Consider the following 24,040-nt stretch of genomic DNA (forward strand, 5'->3'; position numbering starts at 1 on the left):
TTGGCACAGTTCCTCTCCCCATACTTAACAAGTACACATTGTGATCGAGCCCCACTTTCCTACCTGTGAACATTACTGTAAATCTTTTGTAATCTTGAAATAGAAACAACTAACTTTCTTTCAATGAAATCTTCTCTTAGGAAATAATTCTAGCACATAGATCTCATTTTGTTTTCTTTCGAGTAAAATTTCTCTTTAGGATTCTACTTTGTATATTCCACATTTCTCTCTTATTTTTACAATAGTTACCCACTTTTGTTCTCATTTGGTGTAACTGAATTTATTTTAATGAACCTTAGGATTCCATGGTGTATTGCAGAACATATATATATATATATATATTCTAAAACCCAGGAATTATTGAAAATTATCGCTAATGTTTATTACATTTAGTAATATTAAAAAATGTTTAGTTCAGAACACAAAGAATTTCTTTGCCTCCTTTTCTAGTCTTTAAAGAAAATCTATTTACTAAAGCTTTTGTCACCTCATTTAGAAACCCATTCAGCACATGTATAATCCTCTTTCTTTATTAACTCTCAATACATGTTGACTAAAATACCATAGTAAGGACATATTGTCACCAACTTCAAGATCTACCTCATATCTGATGGAGAACAATTATGACACTGAGCTTTCAAACATGAGAGTTGCTTTTTCTTCCATTATTCTGATCTCCATAATAATTCTCTCAAATTATGCATTTAAAATGGGAATTAGATCCACACAGAAGTAAATTCCATAAAGAAGAAAAAAGCAGAATGGGAGAAAAAACTTCTTAAGTAGGGATAGAGGAGGGATGTGGGAAGGTTGGTAACTTCAGTGGGGAAAATGGTAATTTTCATGTCTCCCAATTTGTGTAATTCAAATGTCCATAATTATGCCTCTCCATTGTATAATTTCAAATTGTGTTGCCTACTGAATTCTGAGGGATTTTGTTTCTAATTGTGCCTATTAGGGAGACTTACATCTCAATAACGGTTGCAGTTATTCTTAATCTTTATCCAGTTTGAAGTTATATTACGTTTCCATACCTAACATTCTAAATTAGAAAGACATAAGAAGTACACAGGAGAATGTTTCCCAGGTGCGTTTTGGTTCTGTGGCTTAAATAAGACAAATTTAAATATTTATAAGGCCCTTTGGCCTAGGGACTTTGGACCCTGACTGATGGATGGTTAATTTCACTTGAATCCCACATTCATTTCTTCTTGGTCTTTTCTACCTGCATGTGATAAGACTATTATAACTACAAGAGAATACCACAAAAAAGGTCTCTTCAAATACCTACAATCAAATGTCATCTACAATGTAGTGAAATGGGAGTATCTGTGACATTCCCTGCCATTGTTGATTCATCTGAAATCCTGACAGTGGGGCAGGCAATGTGGATGCCTCAGGCCTTGAAGTTCTAACTGGAGAAATTCCCACATGAGGGTGTAGGTAGGAGGAAAGAAAGCTAGCAAAATTATATAAGAAGTTAATTTAGGGAAAACTGTTATAGTGGATTATGTATGTGTGTGTGAGAGATGGGGGTTACTGGAGAATGTTTTAAATAAAACTTTTAGCATGTTTGAATACTCTCCTCAAATAATGAAATCAGAAGCACAGGTGTGATGCTGACATTTCAGCTCTGTGTGCGCACGTTTACAGCAGACGCCTACAGTGAGGAGCTGGGCTACTAGACCACAGTAGATTGGGATCATCAGGATAAAGGACAGGGAAGTGAAACCAAGAGACTTGAGGACATGCATCAAATGGTGGCTCAGACTTTGAGTTCCCCTTTCACATCCTGTTTTACAGTCTTTTTTTTTTTTTTTTTCCCTCAGCAGCAATACATAGCGTGCCGGAAATAATTACTCTTGAGAGACTGCATTTCAGAAAACAAGTGCTGCTTTTAATATCAATTATGTAAGCATGCAATATTGCTAAATACAAAAGTCACAGAAGCTCACAGATGACTTCCCAGGCTGCCACTAGTCAGTGAAAGAACAGTACCAGCCTTCTAAGACACCATCAGTTATGGATCCTTTCTTTGTTTAATTTAAAAACTATACATTTTTTTCTTTACTACTGCAGAACTCATTCAGAAGCTTGCTGCCCAACAATTACACTTTTTCTTATTCCTCTGAGAAGAGATAAAAATGTCATTTGTTTTACATTGATTCCTTGCTGTCACATCTGAGGAAGACTCAGTGTTAGGGTATGGACAATGGGCTACTATGTTAGAATTCCCTGAAATATGAAGGTCATAATTTCTGTTACAGAACAGAAAGCATTTTTTTTTTAATTCATCACGAATATATACTGACATAAAATATTCTCAGTTAAAAAAAAAGTTAAATTTGACAAATTTAAAAGCTTCTCATTCATTGTTAATGTGTTAAAAATGAAAAAGTTTGTGTTTCTGGGTAATTAAATCAAAAGCAAGAATATTTGTTCACATATATTGCATAAACATAAGCATGTAAATTTACAGTTTACATGTCAGAAGTAAGCTTTCAAGATAAGTATAATTGAATATTAAAACAAAAAACCACAAAGGTAGGCTTAGCCACATGTGTCTTTGCACCAAAGACATGTGTACAAACCCAAGAAAGGCTAGTTCGTTTAGAAAATTATTCTCCTTCTCTGTAAAATGCAAGCTGAATGAGCGTACATATGAAATTTTCTGTGCAGAGAAGCATACTTGCAATTAGCTTTAATTTTATGACATGTGGATTCAAAATTCTGTTGATAGATAAACATGGGCTCAAATTAGCTTTTTTAATCTTGCAAAAATTAGTCCTTATGTCCACATCCTCATTTGTGAAAGGAGAACAAGATCAAACTCTAAATGGCGTGTTTGAAGAAGTGGGAAAAAAGTGCTCTGAAGTGACCTAGTTGGGATAGTTAACACCCTCTGCCTGGATTGCCTACTCTTCCATCTTTCTTTATAGATTGATTCCCTATGTATTATCATTACTTGCAAATAACAGGTATTAAATGAAAATCAGGAGATCCTATGCACTTTTGCCAGTCAAAATTTATGCAATGTGACAAATTCAGAATGTTGATCTTTTTTCCCTTCCCAGCCAGAGAATCCCTCTGGGATTGAATACGGGACACAAAGTAGTAGTAAGAGGTCAAACGAAATCAAAAGCTCCATGTGACTTCTCCATTTAGCACTGCTTATATATTTAAAGACGAGCATGGCACCACATGCAGTAGTAATAGTATATCACACAGGGATATAAGATAACCTCCCACACGGACTCAGCACTGGTTCAACACTTTACAAAACGCACGTGAGACACCAGTTTGGAATTCCACAACTTTAAGAATGAACTTCCTATTCACAAGAAAGCTATCAGGATAGTTAAACAAGGACATCAAAACTGTTGGATGTTGTAAATAGATTATTGGAGATTGTCTCAAACAGGCCATAGTTCCACAGATTTGAGTCTATCAATAGGTAGATTTGTTTCAATTTTTTCTAGCCTCTAATGAGTTAGATCAAAGCAAGGCCTCTTATATTGAATGTATTTACTGTTTTATATCCAGAAAGACATATTAGCATTGCTTGTTTTTCTGGAAAACATCCAGTTGGGGACTAAATGAGATTGATGTACTCCCAGTCAGTAATGAAAGTTCTCTGTAGGAAGATATAGGCAGACTTCCTGTCTACCTTGTCTGTAACTACAGATTCAAGTTGAGTTACTACCATACTCAGGTCTGCCTGTTGAAACACCTCTTCCTATTTAACCTGGAACTGTAGCTATGCCGGCACTCCAGGACACTTAGGCTTTTTTGCTGGGAAGGTCTTCTGTTATCTGTTATTTGCCCCATATTGATGCCCCAGATGAACCCTGTGCATCTAACTGGATCCTTATTTATTATCAAAGATAGTTGGTTTCATAATACTGACCAGAGGGCTTTTACACAGGCCACAGACATTCCCCATACAAGAATCGTGATGTTAAAATACAGCATAGTCCATCAACAACATCAGTAAAAGTGTGGTTGGGTGATAATTATTATATCTGAATGCAATTCACACCAATTATTAGTAAAATTTTACAAACATTAAAAAGTGCATAATAACATTTGGGTATGAAAGGGCTGAGAGAGGACATGGAAAACACAGCACGAGAGCTTGACCTTTTTAGATGGGTACCCACAGGCTTTGAGGAGAACGCTTTTTCACACGCTGTCCTCCCGAGTTAAACAGTGGTACCCATCAGTGTGAGGGAAGTGATCTCCAGAGCACAACACGTCCAGTTCTTTGCATTATCTGGATTTCTTTGTCTATTTTGTCAATTCTTAAAATTCTTATAAATGAAAAATTAAAGTATTAGTTGAAAGAACTTATTTGGAAATAAAATCAATATTGACAGAATGCTGGTCTGTGTAGATACTAAGACTGAACTCAGGCAATATTCACATTCATGGATATTTCCACATGCCTGTATAATGAAGCAAAGTGGGCTCAGTGAGTCTGTTGGATGTACCCTTCAGCAGCTATCAAGAGGAAAGTTGTGGTTTACAAAAGTATGTTCTGCCCCGTGCACGCCACAACACTATGGAAAATTAAAAAGGCAGCCCTTTAAAAAAATGAGTGGTATAAAAATTCACAGTCATGTACATCATTTTGTTTTACATAAGCAATCAAAGGGCAGTGCTGAGCGGGTATACTGTATGATACAAAACGGTGTAAATAACACAGCACTCACACACAGGGACATAATGCTAACTGTGCTCTCTGGATGGTTCTGTTTTTTTGAGTCAATACTCCAGCCAGAGATATTGAAACTCTGGGGTTCAACCCACCCTTTTCAATTAGACACAATTAAATCCTCTGACATCATGAGGGGCCAGATGCTACAGGAATCATCAGCTAGGTCAGTGCTACTCTCTACAAGCATTTCAATATACGGTCAAGTGAAAGGACCCATACACAAATGATATCCAAGCACAGGCCAGGTGACCTCAACCATTGCTAATGACAGAGGTGGGGAAAAGGCTGTGTGCAGACACAGGCTCTGTCCCCACTTGTGACGTGGCAACCGACAGCATCTTGCTGTGCAGAGCAGCCATTTCCTTCCCCTCCGTTTCACCCATGGCCGCAAATACATCTGAGCAACGCCAGGAGATTTGCCACATTGTCAGGTGTTGATGCCCGTCAGAACGGAGTGTTAGCTTTCTGACTTGGATGCTTCTCCTTGGGCTTCCCCACTTTGTTCTTTGGAGCTTCTCTGTCCATCATCTTCACCTTCTGTAAGAGACAATAAGGAGAGGGGGCGAAGAAAAGCTCGTGGTTACTGACTCTCAGAATGCTGGCGACTTCCAACTCTGAAAAGGTTATAGACAAGTGTTTGCTTAGAAGTGTACGATCAACAAAATTGTGTGTCTTCAACAAAATTGCGTGTCTTCAAGCCTGGCATTTTCTGAGACATCAGAATGAAAGTAAAATCAAGTGACCTGTGAAATGCCTAGAGTTGTTAATGACTAGCTATGCTTCTGATAAAGGAAATTGTTGGGCCTAACACGAGGTCTAATCTCCATTCCACCTTCACCCTTCAGTCAGGTACACATGTGGAGGGCGCAAACAGGCCCTAGAGAGATTTACATACTAATGAGGTACCTGAAGGCCAGAGGTGGAGCCATTAAACATTCCTCCCCAGCCCCTCCCCTTTCTCCCCTCCCCTTTTAACTCAGGTCGATCCTGGGTTCAGGGGGTATGCATCCAGATCCATCCACCATCCGCCATGTGAATAAACCAGTTTTGGAAACCCAAGGGCTTCTTCGTGTGTTGGGGCCTTGCCGCTATGAGGAACCGTGAGAAGCCAGGGAGAGGCTTTTAGTTAATGAGCAGCAGGGCCCAACTTCCAGCTGGAGGAACCCAGAGGGTTCCTAGCGGAGTACCCACAGCATGACAGGAGGAACCCTGGGATCCCCAGCCTTTTTTCCCAACAGGAAATCTCAGGGCCGAGTTAATCAGTCTTAAATGTTGTTATATGATTTATAGACCAGAGGTAGGATTGTTTCCTGACTCTTTAATTTGAAGAAACATTTGAAATTTACCTTTCCCATTACTTATAGAACTTTAGAATAATTCACCTGATTTCTCAAAAATTGTATTAATTAATACTCGATAGTAACAACAGAAGATAAAAGGATTTTTTGCTATTTGGTCAGCCTCTTGTCCAACAGTTTGCTTGTCTCTGATCTGTCCTCAGTTCAGTGTCAAGTCAATATTCTTCAATCATTATACCCACTGTAATCTCAGCTAGTGCCTTCACAAATACTAAAATTGAACAATATTTTCACTCTGTCTTGGGGCAATTAACACATGTGCAAACTCTGGTCAGTCCTTCAGATGTCCACATTTGTCATTTGACTACTGCAACCAATATGACTTGGCAGACAAAATATTCTATAGTGTTGCAGCAACATGAATCCTGTCCATATTTTATGAAAGTTTATCATAATTAAATGGGTAAAGGTGGACTGGCCACACTGCCCTCACTTGTATATAATACTAAAAAAAGATTATCATTTATTTTTTCTTGAAACAGATTTTATTGTGTAGTCCAGGTTGACCTCTAACTTCTTACCTTTGACTTCATCACTTAAAAGCTACAATTAGAATTGTACATCACCATACCTGGCTCTATCCTTCATTATTTTAAAATGAGTAAATGAATGAATGAATGAATGAATGAATTTAGGCTGTGTGTGTGTGTGTGTGTGTGTGTGTGTGTGTATGTGAGTGTGCATGTATCTGAGTGTCTTGTCTGTCTTCCAGTACACACTCACCACAATGTGAATGTGGCAGTCAGAGGACAACTTTCAGAAGTGAATTCTTTCCTCTGACTGTGGGATCTGGGATAGAACTATAGTTATCAGGTTTGTGTAGCAAGTGTGCTTACTCATGGAGTCATTTTGTTTTCTCTCTATCTTCTATTCTTAAAATTTGCAAACTAAATATCTCATTGTACTCCAGTAATTCTCAGTATTTAAAGAAATTAATCTTTATACGTAGAGTTTTATCAAAGCACAACCAGGCAATGCTTATGATTTTTCATACACTAGTTTTTATTACTAGAGGCCTGGAGAAGCCTTCAAAATGTGCAGAAGGCCTGGATGTGGGGTCCATAGGTAAGCACAGAATAAGGAGTCCATATATGGGAGACATGTTTGATAACTAAATGAAGGGAGTCCCATCTGGGCAGATGAAGGAAAGTAGAATACTAAAGGATGAAAATGACTGTATAAATACAATATGGGAAACCCAACTCCCATGAGGGTTGGAGCATCCTGGTGCTTGAGGACACTTTTTTAGGGTTTAGCATCACACTACAGAGATGTGGTTAAATGATGCTTATAAACTAATTAGGGCCAATGACGTTGCTAAATATGTATTATAAGAAGATGGAGACAAGTGTATTAAGATTGCTTTTAGATGTCATATATTTTATAGTTTAGACATTCATATTGATTATTATTATTTGTTCTGTGCATGGACAATGGTAAAGTCAACGATGTTAACAGTTTGCCTAGTTCTAGACTTTATGGTTTGAAGAGAAACTAAAAAATTTGCAAGGGCTTAGAGAACTGTAATTAGAATCCAGAGTTCTTTAGAAAACAAGATATGTTATAACCAGCAATGTATTTAAATTTTTTAAAAACTATATAACTAAATTATATTTAATGCAATATTTTAATTTTTATATTTATGAACATAAACATCAATTTTACTGAAATTACTTATAGCAATCTAATAAGTTCTCTTGTATTAAAAATGTCTTAAATCTAACAGTTCTCATTGACAGACAAAACAGAAGAAAGTACTCTATGGCTCAAAATTCCCAATTTTAAGACTTCTTGAAATTCATGTAATCACTTGAATATTTATGTAAGGATTAAAATATAAATCTATTAAAAGAAATCAGCAAATATTTTATATCACAAGAAAAATATATTTTCTCATTTCCTGGCAGTAAAATGAAATAATGCCCTATAGTCTTTCTCCAAAGTCTATTGAGAGTTAAGTATATACAAAAATGGTGGAGAAACAATGAGCCCTAGAATATGCAGGTCAGTGCAGTTCAAAGCCATGCTATCAACATTTGTATTAATCTAAAATTGAAGTGGTGTCTATGCCTACTGTCCTTTAGTAATTGAAGAAAATTGTGCCCTTTAAAAATCATGTACATGATCGTACTCACTTCCCAACAATCGGAAGACTTTCTCAATGCATTCTTAGAGAGAAGCCATATTAAATGTTGCAAACAGACTCAGAAATAGTGAGTTCTTATGTGTATAGCACTGTGGTTTCTTGATGATGAATTCTCTTTTCTACTTAATAATTATTTTGTACTTGTCTTCTTAATAAACTTAAAGAAGCTATGGTTGGGCTAACTACTAAAGAACTTATTTTAATACTGAAAATTAAGACAACCAAATATTTTAATGTATTGATATTTTTCTTTTTCACTAGTAATGCCACGTGACTAAACACATTTTTTTCACAAAACCTCCAATCATGGAAATTTAAAATCCACTTTATCTAAGAAGCACTTATATAACAAACTTTTTGATTTCTGGTCTCAATAAAAATTGTTCCAGGATACCTCTTTTTGAAATGCCTCTTTGATTGTGGTCTGCCTGCCTCAATTCTGAATCTTTATAAGTATGTAAGAAATGGAAGAGACAACTGGTGTTATCCATGGCAGGAGTCCTAACTCTGTTAAAGGTTTTCCATAAGTAATTTCAAAGTTTTTGTAGGTATTGAATTTTTTTGATCATGGCTTTAATTTTTGAATGAGAAGTCACTGAAACATGGAGGGATTGGAGAACTAATCAGACTTTCATTTTGCCTGAACTGTTTTTAACTGCATCATCTAATTTCAAAGGAAACATTTTTGGTTGTTATTGTTTTGGTATTTTGTTTGTTTGTTTCTTTTTTTTTTCTTTTTTCTTTTTTTTTGGTTTTTTGAGACAGGGTTTCTCTGTGTATCCCTGGCTGTCCTGGAACTCACTCTGTAGACCAGGCTTGCCTCGAACTCAGAAATCCGCCTAAACTTTTTTTTTTTTTCCCATTAAACTCAGGCGGAGTCACATGGGGAAAGCGGGATTTGAACCGGGAGAGAGCACGGGCTCGCCCTCTGCAGGCGGCTACCTTAACCGCTGCGCCACCGCTGGCTTGCTATGTTTGTTTGTTTCTTGTATGTTTGTTTTTTTTTGTTTTTGTGCCCTAATCTCAGGTAGAAAAATATCAAATCGTTCCATTTTCCTAGAAAAGTGTACGCTGAGTGACTCACCTGTCTTGTTGATATCAAGACCTGCTAGTTTCAAGGCTAATTCATTGCTGTTGCCACTTGCAGAGGAAACCAGGATATCATGTATTGCATTTCTTCTACCTGTTCTTCCTGAAGCAATAAAATCTGCATATGTAGTTTCCACATCAGTCATTGCTAACAAATATCCACATAGCAGGGACTACAAAAGAAAGAACAGTTAATAGTTGAAGGCAATGATAGTCAATGGTGAACATTTCACACAGAAAGATTAATGAATGGCTTATAAAGTGAACAAGAAACAATTGTTTAGAAGTAGTGTTTTGATTCTTGTCTAAAACATATCAAATCATAAGAATGACCAGCATGGCAGAAATACCCATGGGAGCAATAGTGGTTGGTACTCATACCCTGGCAGTAAACAACACCTCTCTAAACTGCCGCTTTACTAAACCAGCATAATTCTTAACTACATTCTAAATGCAAACGCTTACATTCATAGACAAATATAATTCTTGACTCTTATTATAGAAATTTCCTTTTGCATGCCATTACAGACAAACAAAAGTAACCAAAATGCAAAAATGTTCTGGTACTTAGTCCCAACTGATATAAACACAACCCAATTCCTGAACTTAAGTCTCAAGGATCAGTACTGAAGAGATTGGAAGTAGGGTTGTAAGAACCAGAGGAACATCACGTTTGGTTTGAGACTAGTCTACCAGCATGTCAGAAAAGTTATATTTTGATGAAGTCTCATCAACATGGCTTCATTTTTTAAATCACTGTTTTATTGCTGTGAAGAGACACCATGACCAAAGCCACTCATAAAGAAAACGTTTAATTTAAGGTTTGCTTACAGTTTGAGAGGTTAAACTAATATCATCAGAGTGGGGAACACGGTGGCATGCTGGTAGACATGGTACTAGAGAAGTAGCTGAGAAACCTACATCCTATTCTATAGTTAGAGAGAAGAGACACTGAGCTTAGTGTTGGGTTGTGAAAACTCAAAGCCCACTCTCACTCCAACAAGGTCATACCTCCCAATCTCTAATAATTTCAAATGGTTCCATTCACTGGTGATTAAATATTCAAATCTGAACCTAGGGAGCCATTCTTATTCAAACCACCGCAAATGCCTAAGCAAGACCTGAACAATAAGGAGACCAATGGATATGGTAACAAAGAAAGGGGAAATTTCATGGGGCCTCATCCCTAGACAAAGAACTATTGGCAGCTGGGGAGTGCCAAGAGTAGGAAAAATAGTCTTTTTCAGGGAAGATCCTTTCAACTGGCTATCCAATTTCAAGTGGCTCTCTTCCTAAGATAATATAAATACAGGTAACATTACACAGCTGAGCAGGCTGTATTTATTCACTTTTGTATGTATGTAACAATTAAAGAAAAGAGGCCATGAATTTGAGAGAGCTGGATGACATATAGGAGGAGTTTCAGGGAAGAAATGTGAGGGAAAATGATGTAATTATATTATAGTTACAAAACTACATAAAAATTATTTTGAAAAATCAAAATTCTAATGGGTTAAAGTTAGAGCCCTGTGGTAGCACATATATTTGGGATGCACTATGTCCTGTTTTTTACCCCAGGGCCACATAAAGTAAAAGTAAGCACTTTAGCAGAGGAAGGCAGGACCCTGTTTGTGCTCATGACTCAGCATCTAGTACTCTGATCTCTAATCCAACTACTCAGTGTTCACAGAGTCTAAAAGAGTCGCAAACAATAAATTTAACAAACACGGTAAGAGCTTCATGAAAAGGGCATAGGACCAGATTTAGCCCATATGCCACACCTTTATACATTATTTATATTTTAAAATTCTCCTTAGAGAACTTTATTTTAAAATTATATTTTAAAATTCTGCCATAGGGCTAAATTAGAAATAAGGCAGGGGTTGAATGAAGTGGCCTAGTACATAGGTGTGCATTCAGCAAGTGTATTATTACTATTGGATGTAACAAGATCTAATAGAAGAGTTACATCCTTAAAGCATAAACCTGGGCCCTCTTCTTCCTCTTTTTTTTAGCTTTCTGGCTACCAGGAAGTGTATATCTTCTTACTCCATATGGGACTACCATAAAACCATGGGCCAAATGAATCTTTCTCTTTCTTTGTGGCCTGTGCTGCACATTTTGGGGTGTGGCTGTTGATCTGCCATTCAGTCATGGAGTGAATTGTAGAGAAAGCTTTAACCATTTTGTTTTTAATTATTGATTAGTAAGGAAGTGCCCTGGACAATGTGATAATTAATATGCTTCAAGTGAGAATATGGTAATAATGGTTAATCAAAATTACTTTATTTCCAAAATCTGGTATTTGGAAATCCCCTACTCTGGTCATCTTCCCCTCTACCTTTCCTTTCATCTCATACTTTATGAATCAATTCTCTCACATGGAGCCTGTCTTTAATTTCTTCAGCACCTTGTACTTCGATCTCACTAGGTGCAGTCCCATGGGAATCAGCTGCCCACTGGTTCATGTCTCTCATCCAAGCATCAGGAAGTCCCTTTGCTCTGTTATGATCTTTGCCTTTCTACCTTTGCTTCATGCTGAGAAAAGAGCCCAGCACACTTTCTTTGATCTCATTACCAGGTGGCTGTTCCCAGAAAATATCACACAATTGTGCCAATTGGCTCAACTAGGCATTTCTGGCTATTATTAGTCTGCACTTAGAGTTGCACAGATTCTCTTATTCACCTCTAGGTGACTCTTCCTTGAGCTCTGATCAGAGTGAACGATTCCCAGCCCTTTCAAGACTACACATTAAATATTGTCTGTTTTCAGTGGTGGCTCCATCTCTGTTTCCCAAAAGGATACAGGACATTGCCTTTATGTTTTCTCAAAATTCTTTTCCTAACTATATTCTCAGTGTTGTCTTTCTTTGCTGGTGAATTATTTTTCTTCCCACCTTCCCTCCCTCCTTCTGACCTGCCTGCCTACTTTCCTTCCTTCTTTCCTTCTTTTCTTTTTGAGACATGCTATTGATTTTCTTTTATAACATCTCCTATGCCATCACCCGCTTCCTATAACATTATGCACCATGTTTAGTACATTTTTGTTTATCTCTTACCCTTGAAATAAGTATCTAATTATTTCTCAATAAATATTGATTTTTTTTTTTTATCACTTACACTTTCATTCTATTTTAAATGCTGCTTCCAGAACAATCTTAGGCCATTCTGAAAATCCTCCAAAGCCTCAACCATAGTCTATAAATTCTAAAAATTAGAATTCCATTTAAGGCTGAATGGCTCCTGCTTCTTCGGATTTTACTTTGCCATGCTTGGTATGTTGCAGAATATAGCACAGTGTTCTTCAGAGATCTGTGATGGTACATTTACTCAAATCTGTTGCCCTACCTGGAATTCAGTTTCCAAATAAATCTGCTTGGTGAAACAGGCTGAGCCCTGGGAATTCACCAGAAACTCATCTCTTTTATCACTTTCCCGTTCAGACAGCACTTTATAAGTCAGTATTTTGTCTGTTCAAAGCACTGACAGCACTATGGTGACCTCTCTTTCTAGACAGATAGCAAGCTATGACAAGTCGAGAAATTATTAATGAGATGGAAAATATTGTATATACACTCTCAATTCTAGAATATGAGAAAAAGCAGAAGTGGAATCCACTGGAGATAAAGGGCAGAAAGGGGGGGGGGGGAGTGGGAGGAATGTGGAGGGTAGTGGAGTGACAGATGTGAGGGAAACCAAGTGCTGTATACATAACAATGTCAACAATCAGTTCTATCATTTGTATGCTAACTAAAACTCTCATTTTAAAAATATGTTTTGTTAATATTTTTACAATATGCATTTCTAACATAGTTACATGCATAGTGTCAGTCTTAAATCAAAGTATAGACACAGCGAATTTCCTTTCATCATCAGCCACAGAGACTGTCTCTGATTCCTGATGATGACAAGTGAACAAAATGGACCCACTCCAACTTGGATGATTCTGTTTATGCAGAGTCTGAGGACCGTGTGATTCCACCTTCCACCCATCTTTACCTTGTTACTTAAATTTTTGGAATATAAGTTCATAAACTCCTTACACACGCCTCTTACACTTTTATGAGGCTGTTTCTGAGTCAGAAATAATGTTTCGACCTTGCAATAATTAAATTCTATTAGCTACAAGGATGCTGTCTTTAGCTAGAGCACCACTAGCAACGTGATATGTAGTTTCTACATTAACCTGAAAGTTTGGAACTGAATAAAAAGATCAGGCTGCTGAATACACCTGAAAGTATTTAAGGGAAATGGAGCGAGAGAACTACACACTTTTTATAGTTTCTATTCTCAGTGAGTGTCTTTTACAATTGTTTTTCAAAGCATGAATTAAAAGAAAGAAGACTCCTTCTATTATTCATCATCTGGCAAAAGAAAATAATAAGATAAAAATCAATACCTCATTTTCAGTTTAAAAAATGTCTCATGTCTTAAATGACCCCTAAATCATTTGCAGACCATGCCTTAAAAGCCAGGTCTTGTTTTAGAAAAGAAGTTCCTTGTTTTCTTCTTCTTACTCTTTTTCTCTGCAGACTGTCACGGCATGTGGGGTTTGTCTAACTCACTCTGTTGCTGCTGAGCTTAAGAAGATCTGCAGTATCAAAACGAAGCACATAATTGGTTATACTTCTAACAAAAGGTATGAATTAAAAGACACTCAACAAGAATCTTGAAAGTCTAGCTGTGAACAGAACTGACAGCTTTAAATTTTCATTTAGTTCACTCTTAGCTAATGCTGGGACAAACAGGAATATGGACATTCTGAAGGGTTGTTGTAATTGTCCTCAACTGGCTATACACAGATTGGATTTGAACTGAGTCTACAACAGTAAGAACTGATGAAGAAGCACTGTTCTTGTAGCAGTCTCTCCTCTTAAATACTGTTGTATGCATTTATTAGATTTATGTGTAGACTATACATCTAAATAAAGTAAGCTGTAAACTAGACAGTAGGTATTTCATTATGGTTTTCATCTTAATAATTATATTAGCTATTAATAGAAAATTAATATTTTAAAAATATTTTATTTGGATAAACAATAGATTTATGATTAAAAAAGAGATTACAGATAGCACAAGATGAACATATGCAAGACAGAAGAAATGCAATTGTATTTATGAACAACCATGCATAGCTGGTTTGAACTCTATGCATATCTTTCCATTGTTATTTTTATTATTACTCTTAGGTTCCCCAAAGTGCACGTTTTCCCAAACACAATGCCTTCCCCAACCAAATCAAGTATCAGGCATGGGTCTCCTTATTGATTCAGCTACCAAAGATCTTTCACAAAAAAACATATTACCTCATGGAGAACAAACTTTTGCTATGAAATTCTGTTGAATTGTCACCAAAAGTTATAACTAACATATCTAGAAACTGGAATGAAAGGAGGGAGGAAGGAAGGAAGGAAGAAAGGAGGAAAGAAAAGAAGGAAAGAAGGAAGGAAGGAAGGAAGGAAGGAAGGAAGGAAGGAAGGAAGGAAGGAAGGAAAGAAGGAATGGAGGTAGGAGGAAAAAAGGAAGAAAGACAACATCATCAAACAAATTCCAGCAGCTGACAGATGGTTAGCAGAGAAGCAATCATCATTTATTCTAACTGTATAAAGAGAAAACCCTTGAAAAATATAGTAATAGTGAACTTTAGTTCCTATTTGCGTTGCAATATTTAGAATTTTCTAGACATTAATGATAATTCATTGTATACAGACATAGAATATGGTACGTTTCTGAACCCAGTTGTGCAAATATAAAGTTACATTAATTAAAGTCTAGAATGGGGGAGGGAAGATATTTTATTTTTAAATATTGAGCTACCAAATAATATATTAAATTTTAAAATTTAAATTTCAGAAAATGATACTTAATGCAATTCAGTCACCATCTATAAAAAAAGTAATAATCATTGTCTTCTACCTTGAGCAAGTCCCCTCCCTCTCATTGTAAAGGAAGTGACCAGGATTGCCCTCAGGATTAAATGTAAGGGCACATTCTGAACTAACACACAGGAGTGGTTTGAGGACTTTCATAGTTTACGCCCTTTTTTCTTCTAATATCACAGTGCAACTATTCACAGACAGAAAGCAGACTTTCCTCTAGCAGAAATTATAGATTTAGTTAGGTTTCAAGAGTCTCATAACCGCATGTACTTACGCCTCTTATCTTAAATTGAAGCTTTTCACATCGGTGTATCCTAGAAGAAGCTGAGCTTCTAAAGCTGCTAAGATGATTTTTATAGTGACATTGAGTCATGAGCCAAATGGTGACTGAAGAACATGCTAATTTTACTTTTGTAAATGGGACACATGAAATGGGAGTCGCACACTTGGAAGGGAGGGTGGAGAGACTGCCTCCAACACACAGTGAAGAGTCTAGCATGAACAAGGAAGGTTTTAAAATGAAGTTTAAATGCTCCACTCTTAAACTCAATGGCAAAATTCCTCAAATGCTAAAAGAATGAAATCATGTGCAGTTTCCAGTGTGCTCAGTACGCAATACACATCAGCATTTCCTGTCCAAGACTCCCTGTATTATGAGCAGTGGAAAAGATTTCCAATGAGCTTTCATTTATGTGGAACAAATCTGCTAATGGTAAACAAATTTACAATGTGAAAAATGAAAGAACTGGTCAAATTTAAGTATTTATTAAGTCCCTGAAAGGTACCACTAAACCTAATACATATTTACATAAACATTTGCATTGGAAAGGAAATATGTTTTCAAAAGGAAAAAAAAATGATGACAGAAATTCTGTATAGTTTTATGTTTATAACTCTGACTTTTATAAATGTCTGGCTTAATAAGGGACATCTGGTTTCTTAAATCTGCATCTGCACTAGATCTATTACAATATGTTGCTTCCATTGATTTACATGAAGAAATCTGTCCTCATAAAGATTTTTCTTTTAGGTTTACAAAAATGAAGAGAATTTTAATAGCCTTCTCAGATAATTGTAAAGTTTTGGTTTTTTACAATGTGGACTGTAAAAGCATAAGAAAATGCTTTCCACCCCTGTCTGCTAATGTCTCTAACATCTGCCTTGTGTCATGAGTGGCTCTTTTGTTCTTGCAAGCACATATGTGAATGCACACACACAATATTGAGCATCAGTCTTTTGGCATATATTTTTTTCACTGGGCATTGGGTCATGTAAATTTTTCAAATAGTTATATTTTCTATTATACAACCTAAAATTGTTATTAATTCTACCCATGTCCTCATAAAGTTTTTTGGAAACAGATATGGGGCCAGATACGACATTTTCCAAAAATTAACATTTTCCTCTGAAAGCTTGGATATTGAGATCACAAAGCCCATCATTCACTTTCAAGAAAACGTTTGCAGAACAGCCAGGCACAAACAACCTGAGTTTGCTTTCTGTAGAGGCTATCAGGAATGATGATCCTCCAGTCTGCAATCCAACTCAGCAACTGGACAGGTAGTTACTAGAAACAACCAAGCATTTTGATACTTGACAACAGTGCATCATGAGAGTCCCTCTTTTAGCCCATGAAATACTGAAAAAAAAAAAAAACATGCACTCCAAGAGCGAGATGCAGAAAATTTAACACTCTCTTATTGATTTGTCAAATACAGTTTAAGCAATTGGTGGTGACAGTGTGTGAATTCTTAGGAAAGTTCCATGTCGCTAGTTTGATTCGTTTAATGTCAGCAACAGTTTTCCCACTATTAGTATAAATGTCAGCCTATCATTTGCTTTTGTGAATATATTTTATTCTGTTTTTACCAGTTCTGATGTTGGTTGATTATGCCACTATTTAATTGTTTTAGTGTCCTCATATTGTTGAACCAATCAAAAGTTTAAAATAAGCAAATGTAGTTTACAACTGTTAACAAAACCAGAGGCCCTATCTATTTTGCAAACTATTTTCAGTCTATTTATGTATCCAGTGGCTTCAAAAGCACTTACTCATAAACACTTCAGGTCACCTAACACTTCCCCCTTTGCCCTTATTCCTAGTGATAATTTCTGTGTTGTTTTTATTTTTTGTCTCTTAAACCATATTTATATCATCTTGTCTTACTTTCTCCAGAGAATCTTGCCAGCTTAGAGGGAGAAGATCAGGTCCTCCTTTATTAATTTCTTAAATTCCCTATCTCTAGCACCACATGAACAGTTATCATGAATACTTGCTTCTCTGTGCTCCTACTTACAACAGGATTTAAACAATAGCCTCAGCAACAGGAAGTTCTGGCCAATTCCTAGCAGTCTGAGTTAAGTTCTTTTTATTAACACTCATCTGTTTCTAAGATTCTTATTTTTATCAAATATTTTTGACTACTGTTGTAAAGGAATACACATGGCTTATAGGTTCAACACATGTGAAGACACCTCAGTTAGGTAAAGGGAGAAATGACAAGAACAGGAACATGTTATTGGTGGAGAATGTTCCAGCAAGATGGACAGTTCTTGTCTCAGCTGCACCCATGGAAGAGAAGTCATCTCACAAACGGCTTGTTGACAATGTCTTTTGTAAAACAGAGTTGACTGGTCCCAGTGATTTATTTTGTACTCGTGATAAAGATTTCTACGTAATTTATTCAGTATACCAAAGGCCTGTAATATAACCCCTGTAATATTGCTGCTGCAATGGTTAATTAGCAGAAGAAGCACTGCTGGTTTATCTATAGGTAATATTTATTGTGCATTACAAATGAAGACATTAAAGCAGAGTGGTTAACTGAGTTCACTAGTATCTCATACAGTCAGTAGAAACACTGCCATAAGGATGGAAGCCTGGGTTTACCCACTTCAAAACTAACAGCTTTTAGAGCCTGAGGCTAGCAATGGTTTTCCTTATGTAAGTCTTTCTAAATGATTGCCTTATTTCTTTCACCAGCTCGGTATTATTTTGAGTATTACAGATATTTTTAAAATAGATACTTTCTTGTTAAACTAAAGTGTTACCCAATATGTATTTCTTATAAACATTTAGCTTTTGAAAATCGGGAGCCAGAAAGATGGTTCACTGTTTCAGGGCAGTTGCCAGCAAGCCGGCTGTCTTACCGGAGCTGCATTCCTGAGTTCTATGTGGTGGAAGGAGAGAATCTATTTTACAAGCTATCCTCTGGAATCCATGTGTATACGCACTCATACAATAACTGCGGATACAATCATGTGTATATACATATACATAAGAAAATGATAAAATATGGTTTTAAAAATAGAAAAGTAGGTTATGATACTGACACATTTTAAAAATTGTTTTATTATTTACTTTTCCATTTTAAAATCACCAGAGGAGTCAAATAAGAACAAATTTATTGGATAGAGCTAATGTAATGGGCATAAAAATAAAATAGCTAGGACGTTTATGAACTTGAGTGCTTCGAGGATATTTAAAAGTTAAAACAGTGCACCACATTCATTAGAGAGTATACAACTATAATCTAAATGTCTTAATGACTTTATCAATGATAAAGTCAATTTATTTCTATGATAACAGGTTAACATTCTTAAGTTATATAATTAGAAGGGATAATTTTCTAATGATGCTTTTGGGACATGGTAAGCTAAGCTTATTTCATTTTATACTTAGAGCTTGCCTTCAATATTTCTTTATAAATATGTAGCCATTTCCATACTATATTGAGACATCTATTTAAATCATTTAAATCACTAAGGAATGTGACTTTTCAAACATACCATTTGATTACCCATGTTAATTAGAAACTCTATGTCATCTTTGATTTCTATATTTGGTCTATAAAACCTTCTTATCCAAACCTCACATTTATGGTCTAAATATTTTGGATACTCTTTATATTCAAGGTGCATTGTCATGAAGGTGGTTTAGCTTTAAGAGACTAAAAACATAATTAACAGTAACTATGAATTTGAGAAGGATCTATGAGAAAATTAAATAATACCTGAGAAAATGGTTCTGAAATATAAACAAAACATGCAAAAGTAAGAAAATGTTTAATAATTTCAACACTAATATTAATGTGGTTCATCTAATGGGTTGCCTGTTGGTTCTCATGTAGAGTTGGTTAGTCTTAGTTGTAGTTACTATTACAGTGATGAAACACTATGACCAAAAAGCAAGTTGGTGATGAAATGTTTTATTTGGTTTACATTTCCACATTGTAGTCCATCACTGAAGAAAGTCAGGACAGGAACTCAAACATGGCAGGAAACGGAAGCAGGAATTGATGCAGAGGCCATTAAGGGATAATGCTTACTGGCTTGCTCCACATGATTTGTTCAGCCTGCTTTCCATTAGAACCACGGACCTCCAGGCCAGGGGTGGCCTTGTACAAAATGGGCTGGCCCATCCTCCATCAGTCACCAAAGAAAATGTCCTACAGGCTTGCCTCCAGCCCAGCCTTTTGAGGCATTTCTCGGTCTCAACTCCTCCCTATCCCATGATTAACTTGTTTCAAGTTGACATGGAGATAAACCAGTACCATTATTTATAAAGGATGCTTGCTGTATTTGGTACATGTTTATAACGTGTTGTTTGGAACCTCCAATAGTCAAGTTGTCTGTGACTAAGAAAGGCTTGGAAAAAGAAAAGGAAAAGAAAAAATAAAGGATGATGAGAATCAGGTAATAAAGATTAATTTGTAGAGAATGTAACGGAAAGAGAGCTAAAGACAGAGAGAATCTCATTATGTTAGTTCATGAAAATATGGTGCTTATGACATTTACATGTTATGAATTATCATAACTAACTGAATATATACTTTTCCTTCAAAATGTTGCTGCTGCTGCTGTTAAAGAATTTGAGTCTGTTCTTGAGAAAAATGCTTCAACAGATCCCTGCTCTCATGAACTAGACTCTACCAGTCTGCCTGAGGTTGAGCTGCCAGGCCCTGAGGCTTAAAGAGCAAGGCACTGTGAGAAGAAGCATCTGCTACAGAGAGCACGATTAGTGTCTGCCATAGTGGGATGCTTGAAATTGCTGGCTTTGGAATGAGAAACTTGGACTGTGTCTGGAGTTTTAACTAGGATAAATAAGCAGATGGCAGTATTTGGTAAATGGGGAAGGAACAGCAGTTTTAGGTCTAAGAATGGCACTGCATGACATCGCAATGCTAGATCTTCTCTTTTCTGAATGAGTGGAACTGCATTAATTAAAATCATACACATTTCACACATCAGTATGAGCTTCTTTACTGCAAGCAGCACTTTTGTGTGCTATCTGAATATTCCAGTTGAAATTGTGCTTATACATTTCAATGTGCTGTTTTTCAGCCAAAGCTAACACTTTCAATGACTGTGTTTATTTTAAATAAGTGTATAATCTCTGTAAATTATGTGCTTTGCAGATGCTGCTTTGCATACAGTGTCACGATCCCACTTCATCACTCATGACTATGATAAATTGCTTCACTTCAATGTATATTTTAATATTTCTATGTTTCTAAAATCCTTTTATTAACGACATACACACAATATAGATAGTACCTCTTTTTCTATATTTTAGCCTTTCTGAACTCTAGTGCCTTGTCTAAGTGTGACAAAAAGAGAAAGAACATTTCCTGAAGAATAGCAGAATTATCTAAACTACTTAAAGTTAGCAGAATATTAAAAACAAAAATAGACAAAAAGGAATTAATGTGGCCCTTGAGAATGTATCCACTATATAAGATATTGGTATGTAAATCAATAGACTCTGTGTTGCTCTCTCTATTTAACCTTTGTGTCTCTCTTCCTTACTCCCTTTCATCTTCCTACAGGATTAACTATAGTCCAGCACAGCTGTTCTGTGACCACAACAGAGCAGAAAGTGACACTGAACTCATATAGTCCCTGCCTTTACCTCCCAAGTACTGGGATTGGAGGTGTGTGTCCAGTTCAAAAGATACTTTCAAATGAGAGATTTCACTAAACAAAATACTTAAAAGGTAAGATTAAAATTATCCTATTAGTAATATAAGAAGGTTTATATTGAGAAAAAAAATAAGTAACAAATAACACATGAACTTTGTTAAACTGACAATTGACTGGACAATGATGTTTCATACAGTGTCACAATCACTTGACTAAATATCCACATACTTTTTGCAGTACTGGTGATTGAACATAAGGATTTGTATATGTTATGTCAGAACTCTATTACTGATCTATAGCCATAGGACTTCTTTTTGATTTTATTGTGAGTTAAGAATTCAGTCTAGGATGGACTTGAACATTTTTGGTAGACTGTAGCCCTTGAATTTGCAATTCTCCTTCCTCTGTATCTATCTATCTATCTATCTATCTATCTATCTATCTATCTATCATCTATCTATCATGTATGTATATCTATCATCTATCTATCCATTTAGCAATCATGTATATGTGTCATAACTATCTGTCATCTATTTATCACCTATCTATCAATCATGTATGTATGTATGCATCATATATATCATCTATTATATATGTATGTGTCCTATCTATTTATCTATCTTCTATCTATCATCTATCTATCTATCTATCTATCTATCATTATTCTTTATTGGTTTTTTTGAATAGTATAGAAAAAACATTCCTATTATCACCATGATCATATGGAAGTCAGATGTCAACTTTCAGAAATTTAGGTTCCAAGGATTAAACTCAGACTGTCTGATTTGGAAGCAAGCTTTTTATCTACTGAGATATCTGGAAGTGCCCAAGCCTCTCTTATAGCTGCATTACAGGACTGCATGGCAAAGTTGGCTTTATTGTGTATACTGAGTACCTTATTTTCAAGGGATCTTTGTAGAAACTTTTAGAACAGACCTACATGCAAATTCTGGGACATTGTCTCCTCTCTACTTCTGTGTTAATGCCAACAACAGAAATTTCTTTGCAATTGAAGTTGAAATGTGTTGGACTATACTGATGAATAACTAACTAGATATTCATTTTTGAAGCCACGTTGGCTTTCCTCAGCATGGCATCTCTGCTGCCCAGCTTGCGGCCTTCCACTCTTGGCTCTCTTACTGGAATGTATTTCTGTACTTAGTGCTGTTCAGCAGCTCAGCCATCAAACACCAGGCAGAATAATTTACAAAAAGGAAAAGTTTTAGATATTTTAAACATGGAGATAGCATTTCTGGAGTGAATTGTTCAAGAATGAACAATTTAGAAAACTGGTGACAGCTAAGGCTGGCAGATTGTATCATTCCTCCAAAAGTGTCACACACTCAGTATACACAGAGTCGGGACCTACCTCTTCCCTGAGTACAGTGGCAACGAGTACTTCTTGCTGTCTATTTTATGTCATGTTCAGTGGATGGCAAGACACGGGCTTAAGTGTTATTATTGCTTGTGTATCATTTAACACTGGGTAAAATAATTAATTTAGTCTGGCTTTAGCTTTTATGCCTCCAAATTATGGGTTCTCAGACTAAGAAAATATTTCAAATATTTTCTTGGTGTAACAGTCTCTGAACTTAGCCTCCATGTGCTCTTTATAAAGGCCATGTTTTCACAAAAGATTGCATTCTTCTCAAAGCCTTTGGAGGAAGGGTAAGTTATATTTAGAAGGCCCATTTGGCATGCCGGGTGTTCTCATGTCTTACTGCTATTTATAACCAGGTGTAGGCCAGTAGGACAACAGATTTGTTTTAACTAATAGCTGCCCAGGCTTCTTCAGGGAATTGAAAGGTTGTTTGTTATCTATTTATTGTAAGTCTTGATTTAAGAAAGAATTGTAAGCAGGATATGTATATGTGTATATATGTATATATATATATATATATACATATATATATATGCATGGTATTGTAGTGTATATGTGTGTATATATGAATGCATGTTACACACATTAAAATATTGCTTATTTCTCAATATTACATTATATATATATGCACATATGCGGTATATGTATACATGTATGTATGTATGTATGCACATGTGCACACAGACACACCAACCTACCCCTCCCCCACATTAAGTACCTGCTGGTTTCTCAATAGTTTCATGGTTGGATGCCTTATACAATTAAAAAAACTTATAATCATCTTTGGACATGCAGTTTTATCATTTGCTAGACATGTTCAACTGTCTTGAGGTTTTCTGAGTGTAGATTCCTAATAATTTATTTCTCTTCTCAATTTTATTCCAACTAACTCCAATTTGAATGTCAATAAATCTTTATGAATTCTATGAGTATTTACTTTAATCCTTATGAATCTTGTTGCATTTATAAAAGATAACTTCACCATTCCATAAATGATTGACAAATCAAAGGCAAGCCAAAATGAGAATACCATTAGAAAAAAACATATAGACCCTTATGAAAATGAAATAATACCAGAATTATAAGATGTCAACAAGAGATGAGCAGGCCCACACCAGACCTTCAAGTCAGAATGCCCATGAGACCCATTGATCCAGTGCCATGATGCAGCCCTCAGCGTACTTTCAAGGGTTGTCACTTAATCAAATAACACCCTTCACATAAAAAAGTTCATCTCAGGATGCAGATGCAGGATGTAATACTTTTTCCTGCAAACTTTTTTTAATCCAAAAACTTTTTATTTGTGGAGAGAGATTCTTTACAGTGGCCTGGCCATGAACCCTTTCAGGATCACAATTCAGTTTTGTTTTCAGAATTCAGTTTAAATTTGTCAATGAGTGGAAAATGTCACACTGTGAAACTTCATTTTTACCATGACAGCTGAGTACTTGATACTGGCAAATCTTTGAGTTTTATTGTATTTGGACATTAACTTAACTAATAATTTTACCTGCCTTTCTCACTATAAAGTTATTTGTTTCTTCATCA

General features: G+C 35.9%; 1 protein-coding gene across 4 annotated transcripts in view; it reads right to left on the reverse strand.

Moving 5' to 3' along the window:
* Positions 1 to 1,875: 1,875 nt before the first annotated feature.
* Pkia (cAMP-dependent protein kinase inhibitor alpha) overlaps positions 1,876 to 24,040 on the reverse strand; it is a 77,073-nt gene continuing 54,908 nt past the window's right edge. For 3 of the 4 annotated variants that reach the window (XM_034516720.2, XM_034516721.2, XM_034516722.2), the window contains 2 exons: positions 9,306 to 9,483; positions 1,876 to 5,254 (listed from right to left, as the gene is read on the reverse strand). In XM_034516720.2, the coding sequence (XP_034372611.1) occupies positions 5,175 to 5,254; positions 9,306 to 9,456 (231 nt within the window). In that variant the 5' untranslated portion in view covers positions 9,457 to 9,483 and the 3' untranslated portion in view covers positions 1,876 to 5,174. Of the gene's footprint in view, positions 5,255 to 9,305; positions 9,484 to 15,463; positions 15,576 to 24,040 lie in introns of those variants that run through there. The other variant, XM_076911229.1, reaches the window with a different exon arrangement.

The sequence above is a fragment of the Arvicanthis niloticus genome, chromosome 13 (assembly GCF_011762505.2).
Source record: "Arvicanthis niloticus isolate mArvNil1 chromosome 13, mArvNil1.pat.X, whole genome shotgun sequence".
NCBI lineage: Eukaryota > Metazoa > Chordata > Mammalia > Rodentia > Muridae > Arvicanthis > Arvicanthis niloticus.